This window comes from Solanum tuberosum, unplaced genomic scaffold (assembly GCF_000226075.1).
Source record: "Solanum tuberosum cultivar DM 1-3 516 R44 unplaced genomic scaffold, SolTub_3.0 scf00260, whole genome shotgun sequence".
Taxonomy (NCBI): domain Eukaryota; kingdom Viridiplantae; phylum Streptophyta; class Magnoliopsida; order Solanales; family Solanaceae; genus Solanum; species Solanum tuberosum.
In genome coordinates, this window is record NW_006239188.1 from 865621 (window position 1) to 879124 (window position 13504).

At 31.0% G+C, this 13504-nt stretch overlaps 2 protein-coding genes across 3 annotated transcripts in view; both read right to left on the reverse strand.

The window, feature by feature from the left end:
• Positions 1-2953, reverse strand: part of LOC102582558 (uncharacterized) — an 8371-nt gene extending 5418 nt beyond the window's left edge. Inside the window, exons 1-3 of one of the 2 annotated variants that reach the window (XM_006357995.1) lie at positions 2871-2953; positions 1722-1875; positions 184-284 (exon numbers count right to left, since the gene is read on the reverse strand). In XM_006357995.1, the coding sequence (XP_006358057.1) occupies positions 184-284; positions 1722-1875; positions 2871-2918 (303 nt within the window). In that variant the 5' untranslated portion in view covers positions 2919-2953. The remainder of the gene's footprint in view (positions 1-183; positions 285-1721; positions 1876-2870) is intronic. The other variant, XM_006357996.1, reaches the window with a different exon arrangement.
• A 2202-nt stretch (positions 2954-5155) lies between these two features.
• On the reverse strand, positions 5156-12893 carry LOC102583116 (uncharacterized). The gene is made up of 10 exons (XM_006357997.2): positions 12488-12893; positions 10736-10831; positions 7345-7429; positions 7025-7146; positions 6801-6825; positions 6625-6708; positions 6511-6540; positions 6328-6433; positions 6162-6226; positions 5156-5410 (listed from the first exon to the last, which is right to left on the reverse strand). Exons 1-9 carry the CDS (start codon positions 12578-12580, stop codon positions 6163-6165), a joined length of 705 nt encoding a protein of 234 aa, XP_006358059.1. The 5' UTR covers positions 12581-12893; the 3' UTR covers positions 5156-5410; position 6162.
• Positions 12894-13504: the final 611 nt, after the last annotated feature.

Consider the following 13504-nt stretch of genomic DNA (forward strand, 5'->3'; position numbering starts at 1 on the left):
TTCGGATATATTTCAGACCTTTTTCCCTAATTTTTTTATGATTATTTAAAAGATATTTACAAGTCTTCTTTAAATATAAAATTTGATAGGTTATCTGTCGTAATAGAAAAAAGATAATCTAACACTACAAAAATTACTTATAGTGACAATGTTATTATTACTTAAATGTTTTAGAAAACTTACAAATTTTGCTTTAGGTGCCACAACCATAAAGACATAAAAGGGAAGAACTGCAATAGTTCCCAATGGGAATACATTATTAACAACTTTAGAACTTGCTAACCCTGCAAAAGAAAGGCACATTATACTTAATTACCCAAAAATCTCATAATTACTCTCTTAAATTTATTTGTACAAATCAAGAGAATTTATCAATTTCTTTCAATATTATTAGTGTTATTAAATAATTACTTAAAGTACATTTGATAGTCAAATTTAGATTTTCAAATGGTAATTAGATAGGTTAATTTAGTAAAAAAATAAACTTTTGATAAATATTTTTTAAAGATGAGTGTTAATAGTGGTGGCAAATGGGCAGGTCAAATTTGGACAGGTTGAAAAAGGGTCAATATAGAATGGGTAATAATTCGAGTCGTCCATATTTCGTATGGGTAAAAATGGATTGAGTATCAAATGGGTAGGGTAAAATACAAATTTACCCATATTTTCATGAATAAATAGTACTCTACTTTAGAACTCAACATGGAGAAAATATTTTAGTCCCTATTTGATAAAAAATGTTGAAAATATTTTATTTAATTTTATTGTATCATAAAAGTAAAAAAGAAAATCCTATAACTTTTTAATATTATTAAATTTATGTAATAACAAGGAGAAAATATTTTTAATTTCAAAGTAAATGAATATTTGCATTTTAGGAGTAAAACATGTTTAATGCACTTTAAACAATATCAATACTAATACATGATTTTCTTACTTTACACCATTATTTGTAATTCAATATAAAATTAAACAAATAAAAAAAATATAATTATAATCAACAAAAAAAATATACATTTAATATATATATTTTTTGGATGGCCAAAGATTTCACCTTTTAAATTATTAAATTATAGAGAGGAATAAGTAGTTTCATAGAAGAACATAAAAAGGAAGAAAAGTTACAACATTTTTAGTAATATTTTGAATTTTGAGTGAATAAAAGTTGGAAGGTTAGCTCATTTGTCTAATCCATATTTTACCCATAGTTTATCCATATTTATCCATAAAATATTGTTTTGTGTTGAATATGAGTATAAACTCATATTTTATCCATATAAAAAATCATTCACCTAACTTATTAAAATATGAACGAATTACCAAAATATGAACTTATTTTACCAATACTAAATATCAAATTAAAATAAGCCAAATAAAATGAAATAGATGAACTACATGCTAACAACCAGAATTTGTTAGACATTTAATGAAGACAAAAAGTACTCATCACTTATGACAAATTTAAAGTTCAAATATTTATGTAATAGACTTTTTTAAATCTACCCAAACATAAGAAATCACTTCAGGTTTTTTCAAGTTTCATATCTGAATTATCAAGTGTGTAATTTTTTTTTTACCTAAACTATCATTAACTATTTATCAAAACATATTTTAACTATCAGTTATTCTCGTTTCCTACTTGAAGTATCATCATCGTTCGGGTAGGAAAATGAAAGAATTGATAAAAATATATTTAATGAATTAAGGAGGAAAATGATTACATGAAGCAGACACCCTTGAGCTCCTTCTTTGCAAAAGAGTTTTTGGAAGATTTGGACTTGTAATGACTCTTGATCCTCCAAGAAAATATTGTTGCCTTGAAAGAAGAGAGCTATTTGATCCATGAGCAAAAGGGGCAGTTTGGTTCCTCTGCAGCTAGTAGTATAAAATCATTCTAAATTTTAATTAATACATTACTACATTTTCCAATTATAATATAAATGAGCAAGAAAAGTTAAGTGGTGCCCTCTATTTTCATGTATAGTGAGTTCATTTGTATAATCTTTTACTTTGTTATTTTAATATGCTAAATGTGTGGAGCTAGAATTTTCACTCAAGGGTTCAAAATTTACGATATAAAAGACAGTTCGGTGCATACAACATTTTGTAAGGGAAGGACCATATCTAATAGGAGTGTGATACATATAGCTTACCCTAATGTAAAAATTAATAGCTGATCTGTGGCTCCAAACTGTAACCTATAGGTCACACGACATCAATTTTACCATGCTCTAAGACACCCATCAATATTCATAAAAAAAAAAATAACAACCTATCATGATTATATTGTTATTCTAAAACAACTACATAATAATAAAGATGATTGAGGCACCAACCCAAAACAGCAAGATTAAATCTAATATAAAACAGAGCTTGTAAATGATGTCCCTCAAAGTACAACAACTAGACCAATAGTCATCCACAAAAATGGGGATGAAATGATAAGTACTTCTTCATTTTTATTCAAAAGCGTGTAATACGGATTTAGTTGAATCCAAAACTTAATCTTTATGTGTTCAACCTCTAAAATTCTTAGGGTTGAATCCATTATATTTTAAAAGTCATTAGTTTATAACTGCTACTTATTACAAACTTTATAGATTTTTACACATAAATATATACTCCACATAAAATATATTGAGTTTAGATAAGCCTGATGTTATCGGTCTACATCCACATCTCTCTACATAGATACCAAACACCGGACGTTTTTTTTTGTTTTTAAAGAAAACTAACTCAATAGTCAATACTCAATAAGAACAAGTTATTGGAGCCTTAAAAAGAGATCCAAATTAGGAGATTTAACAAAAGAATAGTTCAAAATCACAGAGTAAATAAGATATAATATTGTAGTAATGGAGATAACATACCTTGTGTGAAATTGAAAAGTGGCAAAAACAAGAAGAAGAGAAGGCCATGTTTCAAGTAGAGAAAATATTCAGCCCAAGAATTTAGAAGAGTCTAACAAAGAGAGTTGAATTTAAAGAGTGCACGTAACAAAAATAGAAAGTTGTTACACATGGGAAGCAAACAATAATTTCAACTAACCAATGTGACCAAAAAACAAAGAAAAAATTATTTAATATATGCCAAACTAACATGACTCTATCTATCTATCTATATATATATATAGAGAGGGCCGACTCAACAAGATTGGGCATCTAAAGTCAAACCTTAAAGAGGGGCCCTAATAATATTATTTTAAAAAAATATTATTATATATACTTTTATTTAAAATCTACTATTCTAGCATTTTTTATGCGAAGTCATTAATTATTGTTTTATAATTGATTTGTTTTGGTAATTCATTTTCAATTGATAATATAGTTAATCAATTCAATATCTCTCGAGACATTGTTGATCTTAGATAAGATTTTATCAATTTTAGTTTCAGAAAACTTCTTTCGGCTGAGCCAATGGTTACGGAAATTGCTAACATTAATCTTTAAGCAATAATTTTTTATTCAAATTTTTTATTATTTGTTAAAAATCTATCAAGAGCTCCTTTTTGGGATTTATTTTAATTCTTCAAGTTCTCTTTTTCTCTCTTTATAGTAAAATCGAAATCATATTTTCTAGTTGACATATTTAAATTGAATAATTTTTAATAATAACTAAAACAAGAATATATATACTTATGAACTAAGAATATCAAGAAAAATAGATTTTCAAGAAAAAAAAACTATAAAATAAAGTTAGAATAATAAAACATGGCTCACAATTTGATAAGTTGATAAAACAATATCAAAATAGTGTTGCGTTCCTTCAATATAACGATTGCTTGTTGCACTTCTTGAGATTTTGAAGAAGACACCCAAAAGCATTTTTTGTTCTTTTGTAACTTGTAAGCAACAATAAGTAAAAAAAAAATTGTAGGAAAGAGTTCAATATTAAGAATACAAAATAAAAAAATAGAGAACAAAAAAGATGAGTATCAGATAAATAATAATATCGAATTTGTTATCGGATACACCGTATGAAATTGATACCGAATACATCACATTGATGTTGCATACATGATACATTAGATATGTATTTTATTGGTTTTTACTATTTTCACCACACAAGTCATTTTCCTTCACCTTTTTCTTGATCTGGCATATTTGATACCAGATACATGTATCTATATATAGGTTATATCAAAGTATCTTTAAAATTGGATACACTAGATATTTGATACTAGATTTATAAGATGAAATTAATATCGAATATACTGGATAAAATTAATATTGAATACACTAGATGAAATTGACATCAGTATACACAATATGAAATTGATGCTGCATACATGATAATTTAGATGAAATTAATGTTGGATACAAATACATTGAATACGTTAATACATATTTGATACTGGATATACAAATACATGAAATTATAAAATACAGACACATTATAAAAACATAAATACAGAAAGGGAGAAAGGCTAGCATAAAAAGATATATCTTGTAATTTTTTTTGTATAACCACTATTAATGGACTACACTTTTACCCAACTTTCTTGCATAGTACAAGGTGCCTAACTTTAAAAAAACCATATAATAAAATTTAATTAAAATCCAGCCACACAGCCCTATTTCATGGAAAGTGTTCACAACATTTTTTTCTGTTTATAGAAAGTGGTCACAACATCTGAGTTAGATCCATTTACCAAGAGAGTTTTCAAAATTCAAGCTATTTTTAACACAACTAAAATGCCCTTAAAACTATTTACAAAAAAATATAAACTGAAAAAATATATATTTTCTAGGAAAACATTTTCCTTCGTACCAAACACACCCTTAGAAATATCTAATCTTTACAAAAACAAAGACAAATTGTGGAAAATGAATGAAAAAGGAAGTTAGAGATTTTATTTTGGAAATGAATTTTTGAGATTGCAAAAAAAATATAAGGAATAAATTAGTGAAAAATATTAATCAAACTGTAAACTGAAAAATCACAAGCATGAGTCACTAACATATGATTTTTGGCTTATTTTAACTCGTAAGCACTTTTGATGCTTGGTGAATGAATAAGCCAACACAATGCTTTTAAGTTAGTTTGACCAGCTTAAACACCCCACGTAATGGTTACATGTCATATTCAGGCATGAAAAACCCTTAGCAAATGCTGAACTAAGTAAGTCACTAGTAAACCAAGGGCACACACATGCTAAGCAATCAATTTTCAATTTCCACAATATAAAGGTAAGATAAACTTTTGAATTTTGGTATATAAACACAAAGTCATGACTATGTTAACCCCATCCAAAAGAAAGGGTGTAAAAGAATGAGCCCATAGGGAACAAAAATAGATGTCTAAAAACTATACAACATCATTGAGGAAATGGAAATGAATATGAGATCAACAAATGCAACTACTTTGTTCTTCAGGATTTGTAAGGTCCTTGAATGTCATTTGCATGAACCTGAAAAGATTAACAGATTCTGAATTAGACTGTGAAGATGTCAAGGTGTTACATAGTTCTGAGCAGCTACAATGTGATCAGTGCTAAGAACCTTAAAAGTTGAATTGATCAAGTTCAAATCGTAAATTGGATTCTGGTTCAGAGAAACCTTAAATCGAAAGAGGAAAATAAGGCAACAAAGCTGAATGAAAAGCTAAGCACATATCGCTACTCTGAGTTAGATTTCCATGGCATTTCTTCTGTGTTTCTATCATAGAACTGGCAATTAGATAACTCTAGTTCTCTTTACTTCCTTTATTTAGTCACTAAAATATTGTGCTAGTGAAGGAAGACGATACATGAGAGGGTTCATTAATGCAATAACAACTATATGTCAATACCAAGCTACAGGGAATTGGCTATATGAATCATCACTTTCCATTTCACTTAAAACATTCATAATAAGAATGGGTAACTAGGAGGTGAAGAGTGATTTGATCCGATTACTATAGTTGTTTATTGCACAACAAACTATCAAATGCTATGTGTACTGAAAAATGCTAGAATTCAATCAATCAGTAGTGAAACTAATAAAAAAATACCCAATTTCTGGAGAACGTGATAACAATGAACATACTGAGAACCTGGTAGGTGATTAATATCTATTTACTGAACTTAAAGGTTTGCACTTGGAATTAAATAAAGCCAGATAACAATCCAACAAAACCAGAAGGAAGTAAAACCAAAATTAGATCAGCAACAAAGATAATACCTCATGAGAGAATGACAAGTCCAAGGTACATCGCTCCGCAAAGAAATATAAAAGATATCATTCCCCTGCAAAACAGTCCAAGCAACAAACAGATTTGTGATTCACAAATGATGAATTAAACTCCTACCATTCTTTAGTTCAAATTCACTTTGAAGCTACGACTAACCAGATAACTCCCCAACCAACACCATTACAAGGACAGGGACAGAGTTCCGCAAACTTCTCAGCATCACTTGAGTTCACTCTTCTAGATATTAAATCATCATATATATCTGCATTGTCATATATATGTCAGATTTTGTCATGCCATCTGGGAAAAATTAGATCCTAGAGAATGGATAGTTTGTACCATAAACTGAAAACAAGCTGTTCATAACACCTGCAGTTCACCAAGAAGGAATGTAAGCAACACAACAAACCAAACTAAAATGCAGAAAAGGTAGGGGACAGGATAAGTCCATACCTATGAAGAGAATTACATATCGGAGAATGCGAACTGTTGTTAGTTGTTGCAGAACCCATATTACAGCAATAAAAATGATAAATCCTGGCAAGTCCAGTCTGTGGGGATCAGTGACTAAGCACAAAAGCAAATGCATATCAAGTATTGACACTGATCAAGATCCTGAATATACAAACCTATGCAAAGTCCTCGCAGTGTCCACTGTTCAAGAAAGTAAACCATGTAAGATTCTTGAAATCCTTATAAAAATAATAATTTTAGACTAGATATACAACATAAAATTTGGGAATATGCACATATTATACTATCTTGTGAAAAAATAATGTAAAGAGTGAATTATCTGCTGTCAATGTACAAGATCAATTTCAAGTCTTTTTAAAAAAAAAACTTAGCTCCTTACATTTTGGGCAATAAAGAGCACAATGAGCAGAGCAGCAATGAAACAACCAGCAGCAATCTTTGCAGTGAGAAGATTTGTCGATGCAAGTATGAGAACCATCCCCCAAAAAGACGAACCAAGATCTTCGGGAAAGTACAACTTTGATCAGAAAAATTAAAGGTAGCCAGAAGTTAAATGGACAAAGTAATCTGCACCTAGAAAAGTAACTTAAAGCACATCATCAACAGGGAACTTGAGTAGGGAACACTTCACTGTCTTTTAAAAACGAAATAAGCAAGCACTTCAGTAAGATTTTGGAATTTTTTAAAAGAAAGTATTACATCCAGCAGGCAAGATCAACCAATAAACACCACCACGTGTTTGTGTTACTCCCCCCTCATTGGCATGAACTTGCATTCCTTCCACCTGTAACCACAAAACATACGGTTTAGAATATAAAATCACAGATCTCCTAAATAGTATCAACTTGAATTTACCAGGGAAACCAAAAAGCACAACTAAAGCATTGCCCTATCAGTCTCCTAGACTTAGTCATATGGAACAATACGAGATTAGTTGGATGTCTTCAGCTTCCCCTTTTCAAATTAATCTAGTATCATCTACATCTTCCAGCTTTACGAAATTGATCCCTCTTTCACTCTATTTTTTTTCCATGCTAGTTTTGTTCTTCCTCTTCTTTTACTCGTTCAATTAGAAACTTAACTTCTACGGTCATTGAATTGCATGTAGCCATAAACATAAGTTTTATTATGAAATTCTTACTTTTGCAAAATCTATATGGGTTTGGCTCTTGTTAATCAATAAGGAGATGGAGCATTTCAGATTTGGACAAAAACAACCAATTTTCATCAATATGAACATGCTTAAAATTATATGATTTCAATGGAGTGTACCAGACTCAAACATCGAAGGACAGAATGGTAGTCTTGCCTTTCTATTTTCCTCAGTCAAATTTGGCTTTATGGCATTGGTATGTGTCCTCATAGCTCCCCTTTAATACGCCAAAGAAACCTTGTCGTATCAGAGAACTGAGAAGGAGCTATGAGGGCGCATACCAACGCCATAACGCCTCATTTTGATGGAGGAAAATAAGAAGACAAGACTTCATTTCTCTCTAGTAATGATTGAGTCAGGCACATTCCATTCAAATTCTATATTTCAGACGTGTTCAATTATGTTCGTATTGATGAAACATGGTTCTTTCAGTCAAATATTTTTTTGAAGGTTCTTTCTTCTTTTTAAAGACGAGCCAAACCCATATAGATCTTTCAAAAGTAAGAATTTCAAAACAAAGTTATGTTTATGACTGTTGTTGTGCACCCTATATATAACTATAAGGTATTTTTTTAGTGAATATATATAGATTTTGAATCTCCTGAGGCCTGAAGACTAGTGGGCCTTGAAGTTCCAAGTTCAAATCTCAGGACCTACATTTTTGTTTTTCGAACTCCCTTAGAGAAAATCCTGAATCCATCACCAGAAATAACTACAAAGTGCCACATATGAAAAAGACAAGCTAGAACGAGAGAGAACTCTTCCCATTCAAATTCGTTGTTATATTGACATGGTTAAGAAGTTTTAGCTCTACTTTAAGATGATACCTGATACTAATATATCAAGGTTTTGTATACAACTTATTATTTTTAAAGTTCTTCTCTATTTTATTGCTTTGGCTATCACGTAGTTTTTGTATAACCTCTGTTTTGTATAGACTTGTGCATTTAAACAAGCTAGAAACATTAAGTTTGTAGTTTTTTTATAACCTCTCTTTGTAAAGAATCGTGTATTTAAAGATGTTAGTGAACACTAAGACTTTAGTTTTTGTATAACTTCTCTCTTTGTAAGGATACACACATTTAAAGAAGTTGTAAATATGACCATGTTGTAGGCGGAGATTGGTCTCATCAATGGCAATTGCATCATTCGTTCTTGTTCGTCCACTGTTTTGGCAATCTAGTTAATTTGTACTTTAGTATGGTGTGATAAAAAAGAAGAATTTTTATTGAAATTATTTCGTTGGTACCTTCAAATTTTTGAAGACTTGTGACAAAAAAAAAAAAAAAATTCTAAAATCATTTAGCAAAGGAGATAGGACTGTTGTTGCTCATGCATTTTATAAGGGAACTTTTGTACATGTTGGTACATTTAAGATGTTTGCGGACTTATCTCAAGAAATTTTAAATTTCTGGAGAGTTGCTTTTCTTCATCTAAAGACGCAGATGCTAAAATCATTTGATTGAATAGAAGACTGTATTGTCCTCTATAATCGTTTTACGAGCATTACTAAGCACTTTAATTAAGTGAGTGTTTGTGGTTGACAATCTAGTGACCCTAGTCAAATAATGTCGCTTTATATCTTCAATGTGTCTTTAGTGGTAGTTTGGAGATAAGAAAACACAGCAATTTAAGGAATAGCTTCATTTTGAGGGAAAATAAGTGTAATTCCAAAAATTTTAAAAAAAGAAGGTAAAATGATACCAAAAGGGGAAATCCTAACCTTGAAGGGCATGGAGGATTTACACTCTCTAGCTTTACTTTTAAACATCGACTTTTCTACTGAATAAAGTTTATCATAAATTATTTACTTCTAAATTCAGTGGGTCCATGCCATTCTTTTTAAGGAATGACGGCGATGGTATTGAAATCTTAAAAGTAAAGGATTACCAAATATATAAGTGTTTCATTCTTTTTGGAACAAACTAAACAGGAAATTGTGTCACATAAACTGGAACAGAGGAAGGCATAATTATAAGTATCAATTTACAATTATTTCTAGAAATCATAAAATTTTAACACTTCTTTTTAACTTGAACGAGTAATATGGGAAGTTTTATGCCTGTTAATAACAAATTAGTAGCTTGTTTGACCAGATTTCTAAAATCAATTTATTTTGAAAAGTATTTTTTTTTAAAAAAAGTACTTTTAGTGAGAAACAACTTGTGTTTGACATTGGCTTAATCAATTTGAAAAACATTTTTGAGCAACAATTAGTGTTTGACCAAGTATTTAAAAAATGTTTCAAAATATATTTTCTCAAACATGCTTTTCAAAAAAAGTACTTTTGGGGAGAAACTAAGTTTTTAGCTTCTCAAAAACAGGTTCTACTTCTACTCAAAAACACTTTTCTTCTCCAAAAAGCTTGGCCAATTACTAACTTTGAAAAAAAAAAACATTGCCAAACAGGCTATAAATATGTTTGATCTTTGTTGGCTAGTTATAACTAGTTTGGCAAATTTCTGATAGAACTACAGAAGTAATCCAGGAACTACAAAATTCAAAGAACATCTTAAGACAAAAGTCTAGTCATTTTCCTTTTATCTCTTAACATAACACATGCATAGACACAAGAAACGAGCAATAAAACAGAAACTTGAAGTTCAATAGAAAAGGTTAAATTCATCTTCATTGCCTTGCACTTTTTGAAGGGAATGTATGCCATGAAAACTAAGTAAAGTCTCATCAGTTATTTCCTGTAAATACTGACGTCTTATATCTCTTTATCTGAACCAAAAACTAGAACAATTCACCTAACCCTATAGGCTTGCAGTCCAGCGACATTAGAAATAAGTACTTCTAATACAAACTGAAGCCCTTGAAGGCCCTAAACCGTCATATAATAGAATAAAACTAGACTGAGATTCACCCAATGAACAAGTAACCTCATGAGATTATAGATCATTTGCATCTAATACATGACAAAAGAGAATTTACCTGACCACATGTGAGCTTACAAGCGATTGCATGACTCGCTTCATGAAGAAATACAGTAATGAGCTTGAAAGGTGTCAGGAGAAATGTCCTCCATAACTGTTTTGATATTCAGAAGGGGGAAAAAATAGCAAAATGTTACCTTCTCAAAAAAAAAAAAAAATAGCAAAATGAATATGCAAAAATCTTAAGAAAAAACCAGAGAGAAGTACAAAACAGTTGGGATATTTTATGGAAAATATACAAAGATAAAAAGAATCTTTTTTTATGGCAACTCATGTATATCATTTGCACACGAGTTGGTATTGCATTTTGTTAATGCTAACGGCCTTACACATCTTATATTTATTCTCAGGAAGACCAGTAACAACTCACATGAGGTGTTATGACCATATACATATATCATGATTATCTTCTCAATGCAAGTACCGCATCAAAGTAATTTACACATATGCTTCTGAGATGAATGCAGTGTTGTAACTTATGAACATGTTGAGGAAATAGTGACTTGCTTCGCTAAATAACCTTAACAATTTATAAGCTCAACTGCATGAGGGTAAAGCAGTAGGTTTCCGATAAAGTGATCCTCGAACCTAAAAGATATTTGGATACACATGTGGACGTACCTCAGTACTTTAATTTGGTTAAAAAAATGTACTGAAGAAACTATTTTATACAATATACAATGACTTTGAACAAAAAACAGGTGGACAGATTTTCCTAGCTTTCATTAAGTATTCAATATGTTGAGTCATAAGATACCGTTTCAAGACTTTGACGACACACATCATGTCGACCAATCAAAATTCTTGTTAAAGATATTCATGAATTGCCAAGCAGTACCCATCCTAACGCTGCTATGACTTGGTCCTCCATGGTTTGGTCTATACTCTATACAGGGATTCAAACCTTGGTCCTCCATGGTTTCATTCTAGTTTAATCGACCATTAAGCCACACCTTTCAGTGCTAGCTAAACATTTCACCTACACATAAATCCTTATTCCTATCAACACATAATTGGGAACAGACTCCTAAACTAACCATTTCCTCAAGATCACTGCTCGACCAGTAATTTCTTATGGTGTTGACTGTTAAGGACCAGAACAAAAAGATATGAAGATAGAATACATTCTATATAATAGTCTGCTCCTCCTTTCAAACTGAATCTGACTTCATAATAGTTTTTGGACATTCTCTTCTTATACCCAAACTTCATTTTTTTTTTGACAACAAAATGAAGTAAATAAAGGCCAACAATACTACTCAGAAGCTCTAATTAGTAATAAATCCCAACTTTAATCCTGGATGACCCATTGTATCCCATCAAACTTGGAATTATTTTATCACACCAACGGATGGGATAAATTAGTCAGGACTATAATCCCAGGATAATTTAGTCTGCGAACTAAACGACTCCTACAGCTATAGATAGATACTAGTTAAACAGAGCCAGCTTTAAAAATTTTAAAAAGTTCAAGCTTCAGAAGGACCCAAAAGAATTATTAAATTCCCTTTTCAACTTTTTTATCAAACAATACTAATAACCTTGAAATTTTACATTCCTCTCCTAATTAGCCACAAAAATCAAAACAGGAACATATAACTGCAAAAGTTAAGCAAAAAGCTCTTTGCTTACAAGTCTCCAACTACCAATAAAAACCAAAACTTGATCCAAAAAGGGAAAAACAACAACATTCCATACTCCTAAAATCACAATGTAGCAAAACCAAAGAGAGATAGAGACAGAAACGTACAACAAGAATGGCGACAGTGAAAACACCAATGGTAACAAGAAAGAGCTTTTGGTCACGATTACAACAATTCTGAAGCTCCCAATTCGGATTCATCTCTCTTTTTACAACCCCAAATCGTTAAATCCTCCAAAACCTTCAACTTTTACTCCTAAATCCCAAAATTTCAAGCTTTTATTCCTTCTACCAAATCAGTTTGAAATTTTCAGCGTTGAATGTGGGTTTGGTCAACAACCCAGTTTGGGAATTTGCGTGTATTGGCTCTCAGCACTGTAACTTCTACGAAAGTGAAAGAGAACAATGACCGGAGAAGCAACAAGAATGGTGATGAAACGATACCGTTTTTTCTCAATCAATCATCTCTTCTTGCCTATGTAAAACAACAGCAAAAGACTTTTGTCGTTTACTATGTCAAACTTTTGAAGAATTGAAGACTAGTCATTTGTTAAGATCTTTCTTCTTTTACCCAATTGGTGGTTGCCACGCGGATACTCTTGTCAAATACTAGAAAGACAACTTTATATATTTAAAACTTTTAAAATCCAAACTTTTGAATATCATGAAAGAAATACAATGACACCAACAAGTAAGGCTGGGCACCGGAACGGGTTGTTCCGGTACCATTCCGGTCCGTTCCGGTACCATTCCGGTTCGTTCCGGTCCGGTAGTATTCGGGACGGGATGGGATACATTGAACCGGTACACGGAACGGAACGGTACCATGATTTGGTACCGGTATACCGGTACCGGTTCATCCCGGTTCATTCCGGTTCCGTTCCGGTCCGGTCCGGTACCGGTCCGATCCCGGTAAATCATTTCTAATTAAAATAAAAAATAATATTTTTGTCATTATTTACTTTTATTAGCATTTCTTTTTTGTTTATTTAATTTTTTTAAAATTACAAACTTAAGTTATTTAACTTACAAGTTATAAGTATAACTTAATAACTTATAAACTTCAAAAGATTCAAATCTTTAAAACTTATAACATAACTACATAAGCTCAAAAACTAAAAAAAA